Genomic DNA, 23,270 nt, shown 5'->3' with positions numbered 1-23,270 from the left:
GATAAGCACCACCCTTCTTAAAATAGGTGGTGAGTAGTATTGTTTTACTGTGGAAACTTAATACCGAATAAACTTTTTGATTGTGTTCACTTAAAGTTGGAACGATCCCAGAGCAGCCCATCCAGACTGTTATCCCCTCTTCTCTTGGAGCAGAAGTGAGAAGCAGGATTCCTGCAGCTGGTATGTTGGTCCTTGCTTTCCTTCATTACTCCTGTGGGTAAGGCCAGAGCCATAATCTGAGAGCCTGCAGGGTAGGGTATGTTCCTTCAGCATCTTCTCTTGGTGCTTGGCCACCGGGATTTGTGTGTGCTGGTCAGGGTCAAGGTTGATTCATTCACATTCTGTCATCTATCTTCTAGTGCTGACAGATCTTGTGACACACAAACTCTAATTTGGGACATTGCAGTTAATTGATTGAGTGGAGGAAAACCATCTCAAAGCCCCGAACTCTTCTTCTGTCTTGCTGCCTCTTTAATTTCCTCTGTAAGGGCTGCAGTAAAGGAAAGAAACTACACTTTTATGTCCCCGTTGTTCCTTCTGTTCCTCCTGTGGAGTCAAAACCCAGTCAGGCATAGAACTTTTATGGCACTGATCAGAGTGCTATCTTTACCCATTAATTGAAGGGATTGATCTGTAGATGCCTGGTACAAGCTTCCCTTCTTGGGTGTCTCATCAGTGAATCTTGTGATCAATCTGACATTTTCTTTCGGAACCAGAAAATGATGTGGTTTGTCACTGTGTTTGGGCCCCCAGGTGCCTCAGCACCCGAACACTCTCCTCGAGGGATGGGCTCCCGGCTCCACAGTGCTCCCAACTTGTCAGATTTGCATTCCTGCAGGCAGAAGATAACCAAGCAACACTCTGATCCTCTAGTTGCTCACTTTGTCCATACCCCAGTCAGCCAACCTCTGCAGATTCATGGCCTGCAGCACTGCCGGCAGCTCAGATCCTCACCAAAGCTGTCTGAGTTCATGCAGAGAAGTCCATTGCCAACTATCATGGGCTCCCCTACAAAGGTAAATCAAGGAGTCTGCTTTTGGGTTTCTCACAGCTTGAGATGTGTTATTTGGGGGTGAACCACTGTATGATCTCTGACCTGTATTTATCACCACTCATTCACTGTTCTTCAAGGGCTGCTTAATGATCTGTGTGAAATGAGGTGGTGTCCTAGTTCTTTGTGGGCAGATCTCACTTGGCAGCAGTGTTTGCAGTCTGAGTAGAGTCAGAGGTTCTAAACAGACAGTGAGAAGGAGCTGACCAGATTAGGACAGAAGCACATTAGTGGACTGCAGTGTCAGGGTTGATTTGCGCGTCACGGCTTTTGACACAAGTGTGCGTGCAGTAGGAATCCCCAGCAGAGACAGCAGGCTGTTGGGTGGGTGGCAGCCCTAGTGTCTGTTGTGAAGCTGGTGTTGGGACAGCATTTTCTCTGTGCTTGTGTTAAGCTGCAGTGAATTTTCAGCAGTTTGTTATCTTTTCATTTTAGCCTTTCTGAGACGGAACAAATAACTTTGTGGGCTGGGTTTTCTACGTCTTCATTTTCTACCTCTTTCATTTCAATTGTACACACACATTTCATTGTGTGTACAATTATTTTTGATAAATAAATGAAGGATGAGGGAACCTTTGCTTTTAAGACAGTCTTTGTGTTCGCTTTCTCCTAGGCTGTGTCCCCTTTTGAGTTTCCCAAAACCTCAAGTTCCCAGAACCTCCTCACACTCTTGGCCCATCAGGGGGTCATGATGACTCCAACACGGAACAAGACCCTGCCGGATCTGAAGGAGATGGGTCACTTCCACTGCCAGCAGACTGGCTTGGGGTTGAGGCCTGTGGAGGAGATCAAGGGCAGGTGAGCTGTAGTCTGCTTTGTGCACAGTGGTTTTTTCCTTCCCTGACATGGGATGAGTGGGGCAAATCTCAAATGTCAGCTATTTCAATCATCATGTATCTGGAAGCATTCAGCAGTCATCTCCTAGCACCATTGGGTTGCAAGCAGATGTCATGCAGATTTTTTTTAAAGTCTTTTCTCTCCAGGGGTAGGCCATGGCCTAGATTTTATGACATGAAAGATTGCTTGCAGCTTTACATTGTTACTGTCCAAGGATCCATCAAGTGAGGATCAAGGATCTGGTTATTAGAGCAGACTCCCTGCAATTATGCAAATGTGTGCTTTGTTCTTTCTGAAGCATGCACCTGTCATAAGTGAGAGGTGTGTGTTCCTTGTCTATCAAACAGCGGGCACAGGTCTTCAAAGATCTGTTTGAAAGCCAGGTACTGACTGTTGTGAATGTTGCAGGATACAGAGTTGCTCAGGTGTTAGCATTAAGTTTTTCTTACCTGCCTCTTTACATATTTCTTGTATCAATTTCCATCTCTTCCATCAAAGAAACACTATGCTACTGTAATGCTGTACTCTGTACTTGCATACTGCAAGTCATGGTAATCATAAGCTTTCTGCAGGTAACAGGAGGTGCTTCAGATACTCTGTTAAAAGAGGAATGGGGCTAGTGGTTATTTCAGTTCTGGACTATTTACTGTGTAGTGTTTGTGGACCAGCAATGGCACAAACTAACTGAAACCCACGTACCTTACTGGTGAGTTTCTGCATCATCTTGTATGTTCTCTTTTTAGATCTCTAAGCACAGGCAGGCTTACTGACCTGCTTCTCAAGGCAGCCTTTGGGGCACAGATCTCAGAAGCTGGTAGCAATGACAGCCTGAACAACGAGAAGCCAATGGAAATTGCAGGTAAGTGGGGAGGCGGCGCAGATCTGACAGGATGGGCTTGTGTTGGGGGAAAGTGTTTGCCTGCATGCCTCTTATGAAAGGGAGGCTTCTTTTCTGATGGCTTTTGCTGTAGGAGGTAGGAGGACTGCTGTGTGTAAGGAGAGTTGTGATGCTTGCTTTCTTTTGTCCATGCTCGAAGGCTTGTGGGTTTATGCGTGGTGTGTAATTGCTGGCTAGCAGTGTGATTTTTGTAGGCAGGGCTTCCTCTCTTGGCCCCTTCTGAATGAGATATCATGTGGAAGTGGGGACTTTCTGCCAGGCAGTTCGACTGAATGACTCTGCAAGGGTGGGTCTTCCTGCGCGTGCAGGTTGGGAAGTGAGGAGGGAAGAACAGCTGCAGCACCATGTAATGCTGCCCAGGCTCACGTCCTGCTGTCTGTGCCAGCCTGCCTGGTCGTGGGATGCTTCCAAAGGGAGCATGGGCCTGTGCTGGTAGCCACCGTCTCCTGAGAGAGTCTGCAGGAACGCAACACCGCTGGGCGAGGCACACCGTGCTCGGAGTAACTTTCCTGTAATGTCAGTCTGCACCTTTCAACTGTCTCCCCAGCTCCCTCAGGTGCTTACGGAGGGACACTGCACTCTGGTGCCCGGGCGGGGGGCTCTGCCAGCCCATCCCCAGTGATTTTTACTGTTGGATCCCCTCCCAGTGGAACAACTCCCCCACAGACCACGAGGACCAGGATGTTTTCAGGTAAAGGGCTGATACCTGCCTGTTCCAACATCTGGAGACAGAGCGACGTGCTGTATTCCTTACTGCTGCACACTGGTGGTGGAAGCAGGCTGTTCAGAGAGAGCTCGATGGTCTAAATGCCTTTAAGGTTCTTGTACTGGCTCTTGCCAACCCCACTTACTGCTAATAACTCTTCATGCTGGCACAAGGACTAATGCCTTATAAGAGTTTCCAAGACTGGAAGAGGGAAGCAAACTGTCCTTTTGCTTCATTTCTATTTGCTTCAGGAATAATGCTGCAGCTGTTCATAGATCCACTGTTGTTGGTAGGTCAACAGAGATAAAGATTGCTCTGTGTTCTGATGGTTTTCCTGATAAGTTTCAGATAAGTTATAAAAGGCAAGCGTGACCATTCATGCAAAGCAGTTTCAGTGCACAAGTACCATCATGAAAGGGCTCTGTATGCAAAAGTACAAGTGGTGTTACTTACGCTGTGAATTACTTACGTAGGAAATGGAGAAGTGCAGTCCTGATTGACAGATCCTTTAAGGTGCCAGCACTCTGGCCTCATCAGCCAACAGTTGAGGCTGCAGTAATTGTCCCTTTTGGGGCCGTGTGTCTGAGAGCTGATATCTGTAATCAAGAAAATATTTGGATGCTTCTATCTGCATTTTTGGCTGGTTTGAGTTCTTGTCCTGGCCATTCCTCATCTGAATGTAGTTGACGCTGTTGTTCTTAATTACTGCAAGGAAGGTTTGGATGCAACTATGAACAAGCTGCTTGACTCAGACTGGGGGGACATATGGGCTCAGTTCCTGGGTATGGCTTGGATTTCCATCATAACTAAAACCACTCAGATTCTTGTCTGGAAGTTGGGTCTATAATCCTTCCTTTGTCTCATTTATTTGGAGTGTAAGCTGTGCAGCGCAGGGACTCTCATACAAAGTGACTGACTGTCCTATAGTACAATGGGGCTACTATCCTGGCTAGTGCCTCTAGCTGCCACTGAAATGCTGTGAATAGAGAATTCAGTCTTCCTGTATTGCTTTTGAGGGAATAATAGCAATGTGGAAGTAGATCCAAGTGCCACTTTGGTGGGGTGATAGTTGGATGTTTAAGGATCTGCTGAGCAGTTAAAATTTCAGATGGAATTCCTGGTGGAGAAGACTAATGAACAGCAAGCCTACAACACATCCTCAGCCTTGGATAAAGGCAGTCAAAGCAATGCTGCTTGACAAGCTTTGTTTATTAGATCTTTGCAATAGCTCCTTATGTTATACTTAATGCATAAAAGTAGATGGTGAAAAAGGGAGCTTTGCAAGCTAGAACTCTACAGCCCAAGAGTGTTGACAATCCATGAGTAAGATCACTTGGCAGATGCAAAGACAGAGCCCTTTCATGAGTCATCACAACAATTTCTCTGAGCAGTACCACAGAATTACAGGGTATCCAGAATGTGGTGTTGTTGGTCTTTTCCTTTCTCTGAAAGATCTGGAAATACTTTACCAGTCTTTGATGATCCTCACTTAGTTCTGAAGTGTGCCAAGTGGGAGAGGTCTCTGGGAGGAGAGGAGGCAGCACGATGTACATTGTGTTGCTCAGCCTTTCAAAGTCAGGGTAGGGCAGCAGATGAAGTTTGTGGATAGAAGAGAAAAATCTTGTTTTGGAGGATTGGTAGAGAATTAGTAGAGTATTATAGCTGGTGTTGGCATCCCCCTGACAGAATATATCCCTCTGCAGCAGTGTGTTGGGGATATGAAGCCCTCTGGAATTGATGAATGTGCTATCAGTGCCCTGAGACAGAAACATCTTTTTGAAGTGTGCATCTTTTATGAGCAATATACTCTTAGGGTGGATTTATTTGCTAAGAGAGGAAAAAGACAATGGTGATGGAATTGACTGATGAGCACCATACTTAAAGACTCCTGAATCCTGAGGTTAGGGTCACAGGTCAGCTGAAATTACTTGCTTTGTCCAACCTCCTACTTGTAAAGAGAGGGAAGCAGAAGTACAGGGCATGTAACACAAAGCTCTCCTGGTTTTCGTGCAAGTGGTGAATGTTTTAAAACTATGATTAAAACCTCACGTATCAGAGGTACTCATTCATTGATAGAATTAAAGCTTTGGAACCAGGTTCAAACTGTGCTGATTTATGATAAGGCTGAAGCTGATTTTCATAGAATCACAGATTATGGTGGTGTATGATAAATTCAGCCCAAGGTACTGTGGCAGGATTCAGAAGGGATTTGAGGGGGAAAAAAGAAGTGCTTCTGGAATTATCACCATAAATCACTGACAGTCAGGAAGGTGCATTAAATTTGCTTGAGCTTGTAAACTGGTCTTCTTGAGTCACTGAGGATCCTGCATGTGGAGAGGTTATTTTGCATCAGGAGTCTTTGTATCTTCCTCTGGAGTACCTGTTGCTGGCTCCTACCAGAGCCAGGATCCTGGATCCTACAGTGACAAGTATCCCCTGTGCTGGGCGAGAAATAGCTCGCCTAATTTTAATATCTTAAGTAATTTCTTTCTTTTTCTTTTTTTCAGTGGGGTCTTCCAGCTCTCTCAGTTCCGGAGGCTCATTCACTGGCAGGCACTTGGCAGTGGGAACTGGTGGGGATGCTCTGGAGGGCCCTTCGAGTCTCCGGTATGCTTTTGCTGATCCAATCACTGCTAACCTGGAAGGTGCTGTTACATTTGAGGCACCAGAGCTGCCTGAAGAGACACTCATGGAGGTAGGTATATCTGTACAGGGACTTGTTAGGGGCAGAGCACAGGGGACAATAAAAGGAAAGTGGATCCAGAGGTTCTCTGGCTCCACATCTGTAGCCAAAGTGGTCACTTCCAAAGATGGTGTGAACTGGCTTCAGGAGAGCTAGGCGACACAGTGCTCAGGAAATTTAGGATATACTTAGCACAGTGGTTTTTGAGCCTGCTGTTGAGCTTTTTAGTCCTTGAGACAGCGCATGAATGGAGTTAAATTCATGATTTCAAAAGCTGAAATTGCAGGTTGGAAGTGTCAGTTACCTGGTGTGTTCTGCATCATGAGTTTCTGAAGAGAACTGGGATACTTTGGGCCTTTTCCCTTTTAAAAGGCTCAGTGTTAGTAATAGCTGACCTGAGAGAGGGAGTAGCTTGGATATATCAAATGCCTGCCTGCTGCATGTACTTATGGACTCAGTGATACAGCCTCAGCTGAAAGGATCTGAAAAAAAGTAAACGTGACACTTGTGTTACTGATGGGGGGAAGGGGAACGTGACATGCTTTGCACAAGAACAGCTGAACCAGATTGCTGATCTGAAAGACTGCCAGGCTCCCCTTCTCTGCAGGCTGTAGGCTGGCTGAAGCAGAGCGAATGCTTTTGTAGCTGAGATATAGTTGAAATGTAGGTCAGGGTACCCATTTTGGAGGATAGGTGAGAGACTGAATCAGTCATGGATTCAGCTCTATTTGTAATGCCTTCTTGGACCACCTAGGACTGGGAAAGGCTCTTTCCATTGGAATCTTGCTGGTGTTTCAAAAACCACTTGGATATCTGCAGACATCTGCATGCATTGTTTGTAGAGTGTGGATTTGCTCAATTAGCTGCAGAGCTACAGGGCTATTACTTAAACATTGATGCATCACAACGGTACTGAATTAACTGAGCATACTGTCTTTGTGAGGTCCAAGAAGTATGGGTCCCTGCCAGCTGTCACTGCTCTTCAGGGTCTGAAGGGTTCTAAAGAAGTATCAGCCTGATCTTAATCCCATTCAGTTCAGCTTCTCATGTCTGTAATGAGTCATTTGGGTTTGGTCACAATTTCTGCTGGGCACAGCAGCCATTCACACGCACTTCACAAAACCTTCCTGACACTGAACTTTTTTGGCATTTTTGGAGGTCCCTTTGTGCTCTGTAGTGTCAGCCAGAACGGAAACCTGGCAGATCTTCTGCTTTCTGCTGATGCTTTCATAGCAATGAAGTCTTGCTATTTAAGCACCTCTGTTTGTCTTGAGAAGAGCTGTTGCATTCAGATAGTTGGTAGTTTGTTTCATCGTTTGAAAATGTTTTCTGAAGTACAGGCAAGGCAAATTGAAGGTTTTTGTTGTTTTGCAGTGCTTTAGAGGCACAATACAGAGATGGCTTTGGAAGGCAAGACTCTTGTGATGCCTAATGAGGCCAGAAATGCCAGTGTAATTAATACAAGCTGACTATATACACAAAGGGGAAGGACTGTACATTGGTTAGAGATATATGAGGCTGAGGTTTGCAAGATCTTAGGAGATTCCTGCTCTGCTGCACGATTCTTGTATGACTTGGCAGCTACTTAATCTCCAAGTTCCTCCTCTGCTTTTAAAGAAAATAGAGGAAGACAGAGATAACACTTCCTTGCCTTACTGGACTGTCCAGATAGCAAGATAGCAGAGGAGAGATTAAAGTTTCAGATAGTCAAAGCTCCTTTGGCAGCCAAGTGCCTGAGCTGGTGCATGAAAAACATGAAGCATGTTTTTTTTATGTTTGTGTGTTTGGCTGGCTTTTGTTTCCTCATAGTCACATTGGAAACAGCCTTACCAAGCCCCTGTAGGAGAACCATTCGTCTAAATATTTGAAGGTCAAACATGCTAGCTGCTTTACTACACAGAGTACACACAGTAGAGTTGCATCTGATCCAGGCAGTGCTTCATTTTGTAGGACACACAACTATTCAGTTTTTCCACAAATACTGACTTCCCAAAAATGTTTGCTATGATTTAAGCAATACAGCTTCCCAGAAATGGGATAATACCCTTTGGTCTATAATAGCAGAGGGAAAACAGCTTTGAAATGGACGTAGTGCTTTGAGGGTGCGTCTCTCCCCTCACCAGCTGGGAGGAGCTGCAGATAAAGGCTGTCCTTGCTGTCCCTTCAGAGGACCTCACCCAGGGCTCCCTGCACTAGGTCAGGAGCAGCTGGAGACACAGCTAAGCAAGGGCTGGGGTGCGGGATGGGCCACACTGTTAGCAGGTTTTTGTGTTCTAAGGGGTGGTCACTCTCATAAAATGCACACCCGGTTTCAGTTTTGTACTAGCATGGCTGTGGTGGGGTCTGGAGCTGTGCCAGTAGTGCTGTCCCCTTCCTGCCTGACTTTCCAAACAGTCTGAAATTGCTGTGAACACTCCTTAGGAAGGCAGCATGTCATTTTGAAGCAAGTTTCTCCAGCTTCTGCAGGGACTGACCTGGAATCCCTGGCTTGGGACTGTCACTTGCTGCCTTTAATGCAGAAGAGAAACTGGTGCAGAGTGTGGACTTGGTGCTGAGTTCTTTTTCCTTGCACAGAGTAAAAGTGTAGGGAGGTTTCAGGCCCAGATGTCATCTCTTTCATCTGGGATGAGTCGCTGGCACAGCTTTATGTGAGCCTTCCCCTTGTAACCCTCACCTTGGTGTTCCCTTCAACAGCAAGAGCACACCGACATCCTGCGCAGCCTCCGCTTCACACTGGCCTTTGTCCACTATGTGATGGAGATTGCTGCCCTGAAAGGCAGCTCCAGCGAGATGAGCGGTTCGGTGGCATCTGAATACCAGCTGCAGGAGAGCGTGGTGGCCGACCAGATCAGCCTGCTCAGCCGGGAGTGGAGGTAAGGGCTGAGAGAGGGCCTGGAGCTCCCATGTCAGCTGCTCCTCCCTGCCACCGCATGTATCTTTGTGCCAGACATCCTCTGGACATGTACTGCCGCCCTGTTGATCGGTTGCATTGCAATATGCTTTCTTTGCAGCTATGCGGAGCAGCTTGTGCTGTACCTGAAAGTAGCAGAGCTTCTGTCCTCAGGTCTGCAGACAGCAATAGAGCAGATCAAGGCTGGCAAGCTGTGCCTCTCCTCCACTGTCAAACAAGGTAAGAGGCTGCTGGGCACACAGCGCAATGAACTTGCCTGGAATGGAAGAATGAAAAGTGTATCACAAAGGCAGGGAGGAGACTGAGATGTGAACACCCAGCAGTGTGCACTCAGGCTTATTTGTCATTGTGCCATCTCATAGCCAGGCCTTTCTTTCAGAATGTTTTCTGGGAGGAATCTTACCCTCTCAGCCTTTACTTCAGGACTTCAACTCCTGCTCATGTCCCCGTGAGAATCTTCAGTCCTGATAGTGAGAGGGAAATGCGTCTTATCTGATTTCTTGTACATCTTTATCTCAGGTGCTTATTTGTACTTGATGTCAGTCCAACTTAATTATACAGTACACGTCCCAGTAAGTGCTTACTTGGCGAATTGAGACAGGTCTTGGCTATGATGATTTTTCAAATGAAGCAAAAACACGGGAAGCAAAACTCCGGTAATACAGGAGTCATTAATTTGTTAGTCGTATGGCTTTATGTTTGCATCTGAACAGGTTTAGCTACACTTCTTCCACATGTTGGGGCTGACATAACACAAATTAATTATTCCCTTTCCAGGGCAAATTGCAACTTGTAGGAAGAGTTATGCTATGAATCTAATGTGTGGGAACTGGATAAGGCTGTCTTTTCTTATTTCTCTTCCCAGAAAATACTGTTCCCTTGAGATTTATAGGGCACCATGAGGGCAAGAGAGTTCTCAAGTACTTGTGTGCCTTCTTTCACTTATGCATGGAAAAGGCACAAGTGCAACAAGGTAATGCCCTGGAGCATCCTTGGGCAGTGAGTGCCAGGCAGGGTTCCTACCCATAGCCATCAGCTTCCTGGTAATTTGTGCACAGCCCAGAGCTCTGAATGAATTCCACAAATGAGGATGTTGCTTTACTTGCTTGTATTTTGTTGTTGTTGTGTGGACTGTTGTATTTTTTCATTAAATGTTTGTTGTTTTTTTTTTTACAAAGTCTGTCTTGGCTGCCCCTCAGCAGAGTGCTGAGGTTCCTTTACCTCCCCCTAGGAGCAAGTTGTGCAGTGTGGGGGTTTCAGACATGTGTCACAGTTACTGCTCATCAGGTGGTGGGAGTTTGTAGTCGGTACATCGTGTAGCCATACAGCTAGCGAGTCTCAAGCTGGTGGCTTTGCATGCTGTTTTGGGTTGTTATTCAATCCCTTTAAATCATACTTGACTCTTGGTTCTGTGTCACATAATCCTCCTGTCCTAGCTGCTGTGATGCAGGAAAGGAGGTGACCTTTTGCAGGCATTGGTGTCTTTCCATTCTGGGACAGCATTGTCCCAGGAGAGAGATTCCCTTGCTTAGTGCTGCTGAGCCACACTTAGCTCCAGCAGCTAGCACATGTGAGTCACGTACTTCTTCACAGCATGTCATCACCCGTGAGGTAACAGAAGCTTTGTATCTGGCATGTCTGTTGCTTCTGGTGACGCGTGAGACATCTTGCACCATGCAAACTGCTCTGTATCTTGTGGCAGCTGAAGGAAACAAAAATTGACCTGGCCTCAGGTGAACTAGGCACATAGGTGTTGCAGTGTGCAGGCTTGTAATTGGTCAGGGCAACAAAGGAAAGGAAAGAGACCTTATGGGTGCAGCAGGTACTTTGCTGCCAGTTTTAAGTTTGGATACAACATAACTCGGTTGCCTTGAAATTACTTGTTTGGAGTCCTGTGCGTGGAGGTTGGGAGGCACAGGGAGAACTGGAGCTGGTGCCCAATGCATTTCTTTCCTTTATTCTAGTTGTGAAGAAGCTCAATGAGCTATATAAATCCAGTGTTTCATCCTGCCACTGCCTCAACATGAGACTGCAGAGGTTCTTCCTGGACAAACAGAAACTCATGGATCAGATCAACAGCATCACTGCAGAGAAGCTCATCTTCAGCTATGCTGTGCAAATGGTAATAACTGTATAGAGCTAGGGAACAGAGCTAGCACACACAGAACAAGCACCAGGCGTTAACAGTTCCTGCTGGTGGTGTTAGCACGTGGTTTCGTTCATGATGCTGGGTGCAGCCACTGGAGGTTGGGTGAGAGAGGCTAAGGAACTGTGCTGGGAAAGCTGGATCTAGTATGGGAGTGACCTTTTGCATGGGGCTGTTGTCTGCAGGTGCAGTCTGCAGCCCTGGATGAGATGTTCCACCACAGAGAGGACTGCGCACAGAGGTACCACAAGGCTCTGCTGCTGATGGAGGGGCTCCTGAACATCATCACTGAACAGGGGGACATAGAGAACATCAATAAATGTGAGTGCTCGGGGACTTTTTTTTTTCCCACCAGGTCATGTCATGTTGTTCTAGCTACACGGATCGGAAATTTTAGTACCCAGCATCCATTTTTCCTTTGGCTACATCTTGATGGTCATAGCACAGATCTCTTGATTTGTTATAGCTCCTAGCAGCCTGGCCTCGTGCTTTCCCAGTTGGAAGACTGGGAAAGAAATGAAAGTCCCTGAGCCATATTTTGAGATCTATCCTGCAAAGCAATTGCCAGGGCTTTGCTGGAGCTTTTGATGCATGAAAGAACATGCTGAAGGAAGTGGTCTGGCAGCAGCAAAGGGCTGAGTTTGGTTTCCATCCGGAACCATCCATCTGATTGTACAGAGCACTTGGGAACATGAAACTGCAGCGCCTGTCAGGCAAGGATGGTCGATCAGCATAGCTAGGGCTCCTTCCAGCACTTCTTCTAAATAGAGCTGCTCGCCTGTGTTCCCCAGGCCAAGATAAGAAGGCAGTAGACAAGTATTTTTCTCTTCAGCAATTGATTGTGGTAGCTAAACAGTTACCCATTTGCAATCACTTGGCTTCCTTTTCCAGGGACAGATGGATCCCTTTGCTGCTCTGTCACCTCTTCTGCACCCTCCTTTTGTTAAGGGGAGGCTCCACAGCAAATGTGTGCAGAGTAGAAAGGACTGACCTCACTTGCTCAGAGTGAACCTTCCCTGCCCTTCTGGCCAGGGCTTAATTATCTTTGTTATCTCTCTCTATGGGAGGAAGGCAGAGGGGCTGGGAGTCAGCTATTGTCTGTTAGAGCAGCTTGACTTGGCCTCAGCTCTGCTCTGTCACAGCTAAAGCAGCTCATCGTGGCACTGCAGTGTTGGAACAGCTGAAGGGAAGGGACACAGCTGGCAAGCCATGCCTTCCCCCTCTGCTGGCTAGTGAATGCATTTCTTGGGCCAGCATCCAAAGTGCTGCCAGACTGCTCCAGTCGTCCTTGTGGACAGAGCTCTTGGGTAGGTAATGAGAGGAGAGATTTCTGGCTCACAGGCAATCAGTCAGTTCATTATCACCAACTTTAACAGTCCACATGAGGCTCACTGAAGGAGAGCAAAAGGAGATTGGCAGGTGGTGTGTGGTACTGGAGGGCTGAGTGAATAGGGAATACTAAGTAGTTTCTATTGTACCATTTCTTAACAAACCTAAATCACATCTCTTGTCCAGAGATACAGTTAATGCATCTAATGAATTTCTTCTCCCAGTTGATATCCTGGTATTCCCTATTTTACCCAGTGTTCCAGCTTCCTGATTGAGTTGTTCGCTGGTAGGCTGTAATGTGTATGCATTTAATTTTAGATCTCAGGTACTTGATGATGTTTTTCTGAAAAGGAAAGTGAAAGGCACGTCGAAATAAAGCAAGTCCTCCTATTAGAGGTATGAATTCCACCTAACATGTAGCTTTTGACAGAGTGTCAGGTGCAGACAATGAGAATCCGCAGTGACTGCTGGGCTGTACCAGCCTTGTATGAGTTGTTGGTGGCAGATGATAGTCCTGTGGAACAGTTTGATAACGCTGTCAGAACTCACAGCTCACAGCTTTCCCTCTTGGCTCTCTATCCACCTCTTTGTTCTGTCCCTTCCCAGCATGATGTTTGTTATGTCCTCACCTAGGCTAAATCAGTACATGGTAATGGTTCTAGAAGGGCTGCTTAGCCTTGCTGAAATTCAGTTGTTTTTTTGGCTTTCTTTTCCAGGTATCCTGCATCTTTTGCCATCTTTATATTGCCAGGAAAAAGAGAAGTTGATTTCTTGTGCTTTTGTTTTTTTCTTCTCTTAGGTAAACTGTGCATCGAGCGCAGGCTGTCAGCTCTGCTGTCGGGGTTCTGCGCCTGATTAGAGTAGTGTTCTCCACGCACCTCATCCCAGCTGATCACTTTGTTTCTGATGGCCTGCTGCTGTGGTGGGAAACAATTCTGGCAGTAGGACTGCTGGAGGATGAACTGCTCAACGTTCTGTATTCTGGCATTTTGGGAAGTTGTTCCACAGACTTAGGTTCTCTTGTGGGGCTGTGTGACTGTAGAAGCACGAATACTTCCCTGTCCAAAGGCCTGGGCGAAGACGTAGCTGATGTGGAAAGGTTTCCCTCACTGGCAGCAGGGATGAAGGATAGCAGTCTGCTTCTTCCCAGCACTTTGAAGGATAAGTCTGCTGCCTGTCTTCTTGCTTAAGAACAGGGTATTCCAGTGCTGTCTCCATTGCAGGCAATGGATGTGCCTAAACTGCTGGCTTCAGTTAATGTTGGAGGCTGTCGTTCAGAAATTAAGGCCAGTTTGTGTACTTCCCCTACCCCAGCTGACAGCCAGGCACCTTCAAGCTTCCTGACAGCCCCGCCTGTCTCCTTCGTCCCGTCTCAGACACGCTGAAGCCTTGGAGTGGGTACGGAATGGCCGAGAGGAAGGAAGCTGCGCTTCGCCTGAGCGTGGCTGGAGTCGCTGCCGCCTTCAGCACACGTACTGAGCGAGGCTGGGAGCGCTGTGCCTGGGGATGTTCACGTCTCCCCTGGCTGCTGCGTGGACTGCCTGTCTGCGGGTGGACAAACGGCACAGGGAAAAGAGACTGCACGGCAAACAGGAAGGTGACAGAAAACGTAACCTTCCTGTCTTTCTCAGAAGCCAAAACGAATCCTTTCCTCCCTTGTTCCCCGAGCTCACTGGGGTCAGCATTAAAGACTCCAGGCTGTCAGTTCAGCCCGTCAGTACATATCTACCACGAGGGAGCAGTAGCGCTGTCCTGCTTTCAGCTGTTGGCTAGAGACCCTTCCCACAGCCCTCACCCCGAACTGAAAACACTAGCTTTGTGAATCAAAGGAGCACTTTACACACTATGGGAACTTTCAGAAGTTGACTTTGCATCACACAACAACCCAGGAACATCACGACTGTTAGGAATGCTGTTCTTTTTATTCCTTTCCTTGTTTCCTGGTTGTTTTATTGCACTACGTGTGTGCATATATTAATATGTATTCCTGAGGCTGAATATATATTGATATATATGGTTTGTGTGTAACTGTACGTATTTAACTGTACTGTATTTGTGAGCGTGAGGCACTGCGGAGTCTGTGCTGTTCCTCCTCCATACCAGGCAAGGCTGACTCGCAGTCTGGCAGTACCAAGATGTTTCTGTTTGTTTTGGTTTTTATTTAAGTGTTCTTTTAAGGACAGTCAGTATGAAGCTCCGTGCTATTTAAGAGCTCGAGAACAGGTGTCAGATCCTACACGCAGATTAGAAATGGATTCTTTTTTAAAGTTTTATTTGCTGCTTCATTTTTTTTTTATATAAAGAAATCTGGTAGCGTTCGGTTCGATGTTCAGCATTTCTTTTCAGGACACTCTGTAGCCAAATGGGGCTGCAGGTGCGAGTGGCTCGAGTTCTGGTTGAGGCTTCGGATGCTGTGAGCAGATGTGTGAGAGGATCGCCGGCTGCCTTCCGTCTGTCCGCGTGCGCATGTGTGTGTCCTAATTTATCAGTCATGGCAGTATTCTGGTAGCGCTGGGCAGAAAAGGATCTTTGAAAGCAACTCGAAACCTCAGGCTTTGTTTCAGGGGATTTAATAATACTTTGCACATGGTGGTTAAGTCCTCACTGCTTTTTTTTTTTTCTCTCTCGATATCGGCACGTTCAGCATTGATACTTTACAAGGGTTTCAGGAGCAACTCAGTTGGCTTGAGCTGGCGCCATCGTTGGCGATGCGGATATTTCTGATGGCGGAGTAGAAATGCCAAGAAGGAAATTAAAAAATACTTTTGATTCCCCCAACCAGGGAGGCTTAAACGTAGCTCACACCGTCAGTATTGGGCCTCTGCTGCATCGTGCGTGCACAGCCCGCCGCTTCCTTCTGCGGCCGCTTCCGCTTGTGCCTGGAGGAAGAAAAGAAAGGCAAAGAAAACGACGACCAGGAGACGACCCCCACCCGTGGCCAGAAACACCGAACGGACACAGACCGCTTCCAAAGGGCTTGGGCCGCTTCTGCACGGCGCTGTGCTGCAGGTGGGCGCGCCGACACGCAGCGGGAAGGCTCTCAGCCAGGACTGCCCCTGCCATGCACACACCTGCTGCTGGCCTGAGCCCTTTGCAGTCCCACGCCTGCACTGATCGCTTCTGCCAAGGAACGCAGCCCGGGTTCCGTGGCTGTGCCGCAGGTTTCATGGTCTGTGTGCGTGGCAAGCTCAGCACCGACCTTCCAGCTGTACTTCATTACTTGAATGTATCAAAACTGTCCACATTCAATGTACACAAATATACGTTGCTCCAAAAAATCGTGGTTTACAGCCCTACAACCGATATATATATGTATGTGTTTGTGTATATACATACAGGTGTGTGTGTGTATGTGTGTGTACGCATATGTACGCACACAAACACAAACGTGTATATATGTTTTCTCTCAATACTTGAAACTTAGCCACTGTGCTTGAATTTAAAAAAATAGATTAAAAAAAAAAAGAAAAACTAGGAAAAAAAGAGGAAAAAAAAAGAAAACCGATCAGACAGGTGATTTATTTTGCCATCACTTTGGTGACTTTATTTTTTATCTAAGTGCATGTAGCGTGAAACCAACTTTTTTTTGGTGGAAAATATTTATTGCTTTGTAGACAACAAGGAATGCAAAAAAACAAAACAAAACAAAAAAAAACCCAGAAAAAAGCCCCCGACACTGTTGAAGTTGCTTAGCATAGTCCTTGCTGTTGTCATGGCTTCCTTACTGTTGCAGCGTTTGTGTGTAGTGTCTCAATAGATTTCAAGAAACCTCAGCCCAGTAACACGTATCTTCAGGTTTGTGAGAGCGTATGATGATGTTCTTTATAAGGTAACGCCTGATACTTTGTCAACGTTTTTTATTTGTGTTTTGTGTGACTTTTTTTTTTTTTTTTGGCTTTAAATTGTACAACACGGATTTAAGAAATAAACTTGTTTTGAAGTTGTTAGCAGCCTCTTCTCAGTACCTGTGTAACACATCAGTATGGCTCTGAGTGTGCCACGTAAGGTTGGTGTTCAGCTCAGCCTGCATAGTGGTGAGGGGGAGAAGCAGGCTGCCATGGAGCATCCATGGAGGTTACTGAACATCCATCCTGCTAAGCACACCTGTGTGCTGACACTGCTTGAATGGGTCTTTGGTTTTAATGCAGTGTCCTTCAGTGGGAAAACTGAACCCACAGCACTCCTCGCAGGCTGCAGAGCAAGGGGAGAAAGTGCTGGCTGGGAAGGCTGAACAACGGAACGGAATAGCAGCTCTGAACCACGAGGCCCCGAAGGTTTAAAAGCCGCAGTGCAAACAAACAGCACAGCTTTCTGCACGTTCACTGTGACGCTCCGTTGCTGCTGATTCCAGGAGAAAACGATCCCAAGCAATTCTCAGCGTGTCTGCCTTTGTTCCCATGCATTATATTTAGCAGCTGGAAGGACGTCAGCAGCGCCGCTCCCCAGCGCTCAGATCCTGCCTGGTGACATCAAGGAAGCAGAACTGGGCGGGTGTGCTTTAAATCACAGCCGTAACATCAAGCACTCCACTGTTAGTTACCGACTCCTGTCCTTTTAACTCAACCTCTGTATAACCAACGCTCCTCGGACCCCAGCCCTGCTGGGCACACAGTGCGGGTTCCCACAGAACCCACTCACAGCAGCAGCTCAGGATGTCATTGAGTTTCTCCCTGCTCGTCATCTGCCCGTCTGGGAACACGCTGTTAAAAAAGGACCACATGGAGACAGGACGGTAACCTTTCCTTTGTAGGGAGCATTCAGACCCCCAGTGAGAAATGCGCTCCCAACCCCACGTGGGAGCTCTGTGGGCTGCGTTCCAAGGAAGCACTGCCGGCAGCTCATCAGTTCCACATTGCTGCAGAACCTGTGGGAGAAACCAGTGATGCAGAAAAGCTACGCCAGCCGTTCCTTACTGGGCTGTGGGGTCCAGGGGCTGTCAGCCGGCTGACGGCACGGAGCTTGCTTCTCCTTTGGACCCCTCTAGCTGCCTGGACTCCAGCTGCTGTGCTTCACTGAGTACAACTCCGACATCCTCACTGCTACTCACCGGTGCCAGCGATTGCCACGGCCCAAGGCCGGCTGCACTGCAGGCGAGGGGTGCTCCAGTTGCCCGGGAGCGGAGGAAGCGCGTCGCTTTGTGGGCGGTGATGCACGAACCACGTGCGTGCCCTACAGGCCGGCACCTTCCTCCAGCCGGGACCGCGCAGCTGGGAGCGGGCGGTGCGCCCTGCCCTGCCCTGCCGTGCCCTGCCCTGCCCCACGCCGACACCGTGCCGTGCGGCATTGCCTCCCCCTCTCCGCCCGGCCTGGGGTCGCCGGCCGTTCCATTTCCCATCTGAACGAGCGAACAGCGCTTCCTTCTGCCAACCTCACAGCCGCACCGCGGGAGCAGCGCCGAACCGCCCGGCTCTGCAGACCCGCGAGGGGCCGCCCCGCTCAGCACCGCGCAGCCGCAGCGCCGCCCCCGCCCGGCCGCCGTAGCGCCGCACGCGCCGTGCTCCGTAAGTGGCGGCGTGGCCGGGCCGGGCCGATGCTGGCGCTGCGCTGGGGGCTGCGCGCCGCGAGCGGAGGGTTCCGACCGCGGAACGTGCGTGGGGGGCGGGGGGGATCGGGCCCGGGGCGGGCGGACCTCCGCGCCGCTTCTCCGCCCCCGCTCCGACCCCGCGCCCTCCGCTCCGTCCGTGCAGGTGCCGCTCGCGATGGCGAAGAGGCCGAGCGGGGCCGGCGAGGGACCGGAGGAGAACGGGCAGCAGGCCAAGAGGCTGAAGGGAACCGCGGGCGAAGGGGATGCGGAGGGTCAGAATAAAAGGACGCCCAAAAGGAAGATCGTGTTGTTGATGGCGTACTCGGGGAAAGGCTACCACGGCATGCAAGTACGGGGCCGGGCCGGCGCTGCTGCGGGGCGTGCGGGGAGGAGGGGGAGAGCGGGAGGACGGGAGGACGGGTGTGCTTTGGTAGAGCTGTGCGGGAAGAAGTTGGCTCTGTAGGGACAGCAGCAGCTGTCGGTGCCAGGAGGGGGGGTGTGAAGGATTTCACAGCGCTGTCCAATGAACAAAACTTCAGTGCTGCCTTTCGGAGTGGTTACCCAATAGTCACTGTTTGTTTTCTCTCGTGTTCTCTCGTAGAGAAATCTGGGCTCTTCGCAGTTCAAGACGATCGAAGACGATTTGGTGTCCGCCCTCGTTCGGTCCGGCTGCATCCCGGAGAACCACGGCGAGGACATGAAGAAGATGTCGTTCCAGCGCTGTGCTCGGACAGATAAGGTACAGTGCACGGGGCTGTGCCCACAGAACGCGGTCTGCCCCTCCTCTGCTGTCGGTACCGACTGGCAGTGCGTCGTTCAGCATGAGGTCCGGTGGCAAATACCACCTGCAGTGAACAGTACTTGAAAGTCCTCCCTTCGTCCCCTGCTAAACCTGAGTACAAAGCAAGCGTTTAGAAGTGGTGGGGTGTTGGTTAGATGGCGTGTGTAAAGCTGGTGCTTTGTACTCAGGCTGTGTGTTTGCCTTTCCCTCCCATTCCCCTGTCCCAGCACCCCAACTTGATGCTGCTCCTCTCTGCTGCCCGCTTGATGTGGAGCTCAGAAACTGAGCTGCATCTCCCTGTAATTTTTAACCCGCCACGTCAGGGTGCTAAGTGTGAACTGGGGCTCACGGCTGACCTTAGGCACAACTCACTGCTTTCTGCTGGTGCTCAACAGCAGTCAAATAGAGCGGGATGTGTCCTGAAGGGGAGTGCGGCGTTCTGCCATGTAAGGTTGCTGAGGTGCTCGATGGCTGTACGGCACCAGGTGGTCTTCCAGGAGCATTCGATTCGGGTTTCTGCCTTTGCTTCACTTCAGCCTGAAATGACCAGTGAGGAAAAAAAAGGAATAAACTTGTTCTTCAGCTCTTTCAGTTCTGCACGTGCTGACCTGGAGCTTCCGAGGTGCATAATTGTCCGTGTTTTATGATTTTTGTAGGGTGTGTCTGCAGCTGGACAGATTGTGTCGCTAAAGGTCAGGCTAATAGATGACATCTTAGAAAAGATCAATAACCATCTTCCTTCTCATATCAGAATTCTGGGTAAGGATACTGGAACGGGCAGAGAAAATCTTGTCAAAGAGGAGCTTCTCCTGCACAGAGTCTCTCCCTTTTCGTTGTAATTTGACTCGAAAGGGGTTTAGTTTTAACCCGTGCGCTTACGCTGTTTTGAGATCGGTGTCCTATAAAATGAATGGTATATTTTAATTGCCTTTTATTTAAAAAAGACCACATCTGTTGCTGTAAGTGAAGTCCCAAAGCAGTTTGCAGCTTACTGATGCGAAAACTGGATGTCGCTTTTAAAATAAGGGCTGAAGAGAGTCACTGGGGGATTCAACTCCAAGAACAAATGCGATGCCAGAACCTACGCGTACATGCTGCCCACCTTTGCCTTTGCCCATAAGGACCACGACGTGCAAGAAGAGGCTTATCGACTCAGCAGAGAGATCCTGGAGAAAGTCAACAGCCTGCTTGCTCGCTATAAGGGAACGCACAACTTCCACAACTTCACTTCTCAGAAGGGACCCAAGGACCCCAGCGCCAGGAGGTATATCATGGAGATGTACTGCGGAGAGCCCTTTGTGCGGGAAGGCATAGAATTCGCAGTGATCAAAGTGAAAGGGCAGAGCTTCATGATGCACCAGATCAGGAAAATGATTGGACTGGTGATAGCGATTGTGAAGGGTTACGCTCCTGAGTCTATCATAGAGCGCAGCTGGGGCGAGGAGAAAGTGGACGTGCCCAAAGCTCCCGGGCTCGGCCTGGTCTTGGAAAGAGTACACTTTGAAAAATACAACAGGCGTTTTGGAAACGATGGGCTGCACGAGCCGCTGGAGTGGGAGGAGGAGGAGGAGAAGATCGCTGTTTTCAAAGAGCAGTATATCTATCCTACTATTATTAACACAGAAAGGGAGGAGAAGTCCATGATGAGCTGGCTAAACACGCTCTCCATTCACGACTTCAACTCTTCCACTGCTGAGATGGAAGCTAACAACAAGAATTCAAAGGTAATGATTGAAGCCGTTATCCTTACAAAGGGAAGCTGTTATGTTAAAAAGGCTTTTCCTTTTAGAACACTTTTATTTCCCACCAATGTACCGTGGAAGATGACAGGCAGCTGGGGTATAAAATGCGTTCTGTCCTTTCGCTTTTTGTGCCTTTGGTGGTGGAACAAATGATACGAAGTGTTACTTATGCTTTTTTTGGTGTTTATTTCAAATACCAGCATTTCATGCTAATTACCCCACCTTTAAGTTTCCCGCATACTACAGGTTGCATTCATGCAGCCACAAATAGAGAAGAGTTCTTCTCTTGGTGAGTGTAGTCCAGTGTACAGCATTTTCTTCTATCAAAAGTGCCATCTACCATCACAGAAGTTTGTTGCATTAGATGGATCTAAGCCATGGAGTTGGGATCTTGCCCCATTTACTCATCCTCGTGGAGATGTTTAAATTTGGTGTCGTGTAAATGAAATACTGACAAACCATTTTCCACTTTACTTTCCAGAACAGTGATGTTGAAGGCAGTGATGGTTGTAATGATGATTCTGACTGAGTCAAAGCGTGCTTGGACCTGGTACCCGTACTGTGAGCATCAAAAAGCATCACAGCTCGCTTTGTCTACAGAAAAGTGGCCTTCCTAATCCAGTACAGCAGGGGATTACGTACTTACAGAACAAGAAGTAGATGCCCAGGAGAAGATGAGTGGGGTGAAAGAAAACCAGCAGGAGGAAGACGGACAGAGGCTGTGCACGGACTGATAGACCTGGCTGGCACACGTGAAAACAGTGTGATGAGAAAGCAGCTTCCTAAAGGATTCTTGTAATGCAGGATGTCTTAATTGCTGTTTGAATAATGTTTTTATTACACGTTTACCAGGAAATAGTATTTTAAATCTGTGTAATCTCTACGTAAAGATGAGACAAAACATTTTAATACACTTTTTTTTTTGGATTATTTTTATGAGGTTATGACTCCATGACCTGTTTTTTTTTTTTCCATTTTCTTTACCTTTAATTAATCCAGTCTCTAAACATCATGTTGAGCTTTTATTTTTTGTGTCATTCGTGGCTTCCTTGTGAAATAATATGCATGGGATAGAAAGTCATTATCGTGCTAACAGCTACACATTTTTGCTACTGAATCAGCCTTTTTGTTTTCTCAAGGTTTGCAGGTCTGAAGGAAGTGATTCCTTGCTCAGTGAGACATCTTAACTTTGTAGCATGGCTTGAACCATGAACTATAAGACAATGGCTTTTATTTATTGGTGTCATCCTCCCATTGCTGACCTCATGCCTGGGCAGGCTCTAGAATGTAGATCCACAGCTATGCACACAGTTGGGTATCCACTGCCTGAGGTGCTGTTTCACAGAGCTGTCATTGAGATGTAAGGAAAACGTGTACATTAATTGGCAGGATTGCAATTCCAAGTGTGCTGCTGTGAAGGTTCCTGTGTTCCCTGGGGCGGGTTGCTGGGTGTGTTGGTGCTGGTTTTAGTACTTCTGCTTTAAGTGGAAACTAGCTAGCCATCTGCTGGATCTGGGGTTGAACCAACTTGGCATGTGTGAAAGGAATGGTGCTGACTTCCTCTGGGCTCCATCAAGCCCGCGTTTGATTTGTATGTGTGAATTCTTAATTTCTATCACGCTGCTGAGAACAGAGGAGATGTTATGGGAAGCACGTGCCCAAGGACTGTCTGTCTGTCTGTCTGTCTGTCTGTCTTTGGGAATCAGTTTTTATTTTCTGTGATTTGGGTATCTGTATACACTGGAAGGAGTAGAGGAGATGGCTCCGCGCTCCTTTATGCAGTGGTTACTGGTGTTACAGTTCCTTGTGGGATTTGTTCTCAGCCAGAGCTGTCCTTAACAAGGGATTGCCTTGTTTCATATGGGTTTTTATTAGGGCTTTTTATGTTTCTTGCAAAGGCCTTACTCTGTTTTATCACAGCAAGACTGGTGTTCTGGGGAGGGATTCTGCCTATGTTTTCTTTTACATCCTTTGCTAACTCATACTGCTGACACAGTCTGCATTAAACCTGTTACCCAAAGCTCTTCCTGTCTCCTTCAATCTGAGACAAATGCCTTTCTTTACTTACAACGAAGGCACCAAAACTGACACAAGTCAAAATGATCAGGAATTTGTTTATTGTCTCTGGAGAAAATAAAGAACGGTTATTTCTTAACTCTTGCAGGTGTGCTTTTTTTTTTTTTTTATTTGCTGGTCTCGGAGCGCCTCCTGCAACAAGAAGGCCGTGATTTGAGGGAAAACTGCGGTTCTTTCCCGCTACCTCCGCTCCCCTCAGCGCCCGCTCTCCCTCCATTGGCGCTGAAGTACTCGCGCACGCGCCATGCTAATGCACCGCCCCCCTTTGGGACCGTTGGGCGCGGAGTGCCGCTACGGGTGGTGCCGCCAGGGGGCGCTGCTGTCCCGCCTGGCGCTGCGCGGGCCGAGCCCGGCCGTGAGGTGCGAGGCGGGAAGCGCCCTGACGGCGAGAGGCGCAAAGCACATCTTCAAGACAGACAGAGGAACCGCTGTTACTTTTTTGTCTTCAGACTCTCCATATCTATAGCTCTGTAACCACTACTTCTCTAACATATAACTCCAGATGTGTTTGTGAGGAGAACGCAGGAGCCCAGCCCTGCGGCGCTGCTCTGGCGCCAGTTCCACCAGCACAGACGTTATTGTGGTG

The 23,270-nt window shown here is 48.1% G+C and overlaps 3 protein-coding genes across 5 annotated transcripts in view; 2 read left to right on the top strand and 1 right to left on the bottom strand.

The window, feature by feature from the left end:
- The window catches only part of ULK1 (unc-51 like autophagy activating kinase 1), a 90,316-nt gene extending 73,808 nt beyond the window's left edge, over positions 1–16,508 (top strand). For both annotated transcript variants that reach the window (XM_415091.8, XM_015275647.4), the window contains 11 exons: positions 97–180; positions 754–1,016; positions 1,665–1,849; positions 2,632–2,747; positions 3,334–3,477; positions 6,000–6,187; positions 8,870–9,048; positions 9,187–9,305; positions 11,051–11,208; positions 11,418–11,553; positions 13,361–16,508. In XM_415091.8, the coding sequence (XP_415091.5) occupies positions 97–180; positions 754–1,016; positions 1,665–1,849; positions 2,632–2,747; positions 3,334–3,477; positions 6,000–6,187; positions 8,870–9,048; positions 9,187–9,305; positions 11,051–11,208; positions 11,418–11,553; positions 13,361–13,416 (1,628 nt within the window). In that variant the 3' untranslated portion in view covers positions 13,417–16,508. The remainder of the gene's footprint in view (positions 1–96; positions 181–753; positions 1,017–1,664; positions 1,850–2,631; positions 2,748–3,333; positions 3,478–5,999; positions 6,188–8,869; positions 9,049–9,186; positions 9,306–11,050; positions 11,209–11,417; positions 11,554–13,360) is intronic.
- On the bottom strand, positions 16,383–17,845 carry LOC121106872. Its single transcript, XM_040648244.1, has 2 exons — positions 17,609–17,845; positions 16,383–17,425 (listed from the first exon to the last, which is right to left on the bottom strand). The coding sequence occupies exons 1-2, from the start codon at positions 17,843–17,845 to the stop codon at positions 17,060–17,062; spliced, it is 603 nt and encodes a 200-aa protein (XP_040504178.1). The 3' UTR covers positions 16,383–17,059.
- Positions 17,846–18,035: 190 nt separating this feature from the next.
- On the top strand, positions 18,036–22,763 carry PUS1 (pseudouridylate synthase 1). 2 transcript variants are annotated; one of them, XM_004945515.5, is made up of 6 exons: positions 18,036–18,062; positions 18,249–18,434; positions 18,687–18,824; positions 19,523–19,625; positions 19,893–20,590; positions 21,090–22,763. In XM_004945515.5, the coding sequence occupies exons 2-6, from the start codon at positions 18,261–18,263 to the stop codon at positions 21,135–21,137; spliced, it is 1,161 nt and encodes a 386-aa protein (XP_004945572.3). In that variant the 5' UTR covers positions 18,036–18,062; positions 18,249–18,260; the 3' UTR covers positions 21,138–22,763. The 2 variants fall into 2 exon arrangements, with proteins under 2 accessions (XP_004945572.3, XP_415090.2); XM_415090.8 differs by having other exon boundaries at positions 18,036–18,148.
- The last annotated feature ends 507 nt before the right edge of the window (positions 22,764–23,270 follow it).

This window comes from Gallus gallus, chromosome 15 (assembly GCF_016699485.2).
Source record: "Gallus gallus isolate bGalGal1 chromosome 15, bGalGal1.mat.broiler.GRCg7b, whole genome shotgun sequence".
Classification (NCBI taxonomy): Eukaryota; Metazoa; Chordata; class Aves; order Galliformes; family Phasianidae; genus Gallus; species Gallus gallus.
This window is presented reverse-complemented; position numbering and strand designations above follow the sequence as displayed.

Bases quoted from the DNA above. Each gene is read 5' to 3' on its own strand.
- LOC121106872 (XM_040648244.1), bottom strand. From the start codon at position 17,845: ATGCCGCACGGCACGGTGTCGGCGTGGGGCAGGGCAGGGCACGGCAGG. The intron at 17,426-17,608 runs GTGAGTAGCAGT...TTTCTCCCACAG, and splicing joins CGTGGCAATCGCTGGCACCG to GTTCTGCAGCAATGTGGAAC.
- PUS1 (XM_415090.8), top strand. From the start codon at position 18,092: ATGCTGGCGCTGCGCTGGGGGCTGCGCGCCGCGAGCGGAGGGTTCCGA. The intron at 18,149-18,248 runs GTGCGTGGGGGG...CCGTCCGTGCAG, and splicing joins GAGGGTTCCGACCGCGGAAC to GTGCCGCTCGCGATGGCGAA. The intron at 18,435-18,686 runs GTACGGGGCCGG...GTTCTCTCGTAG, and splicing joins AAGGCTACCACGGCATGCAA to AGAAATCTGGGCTCTTCGCA.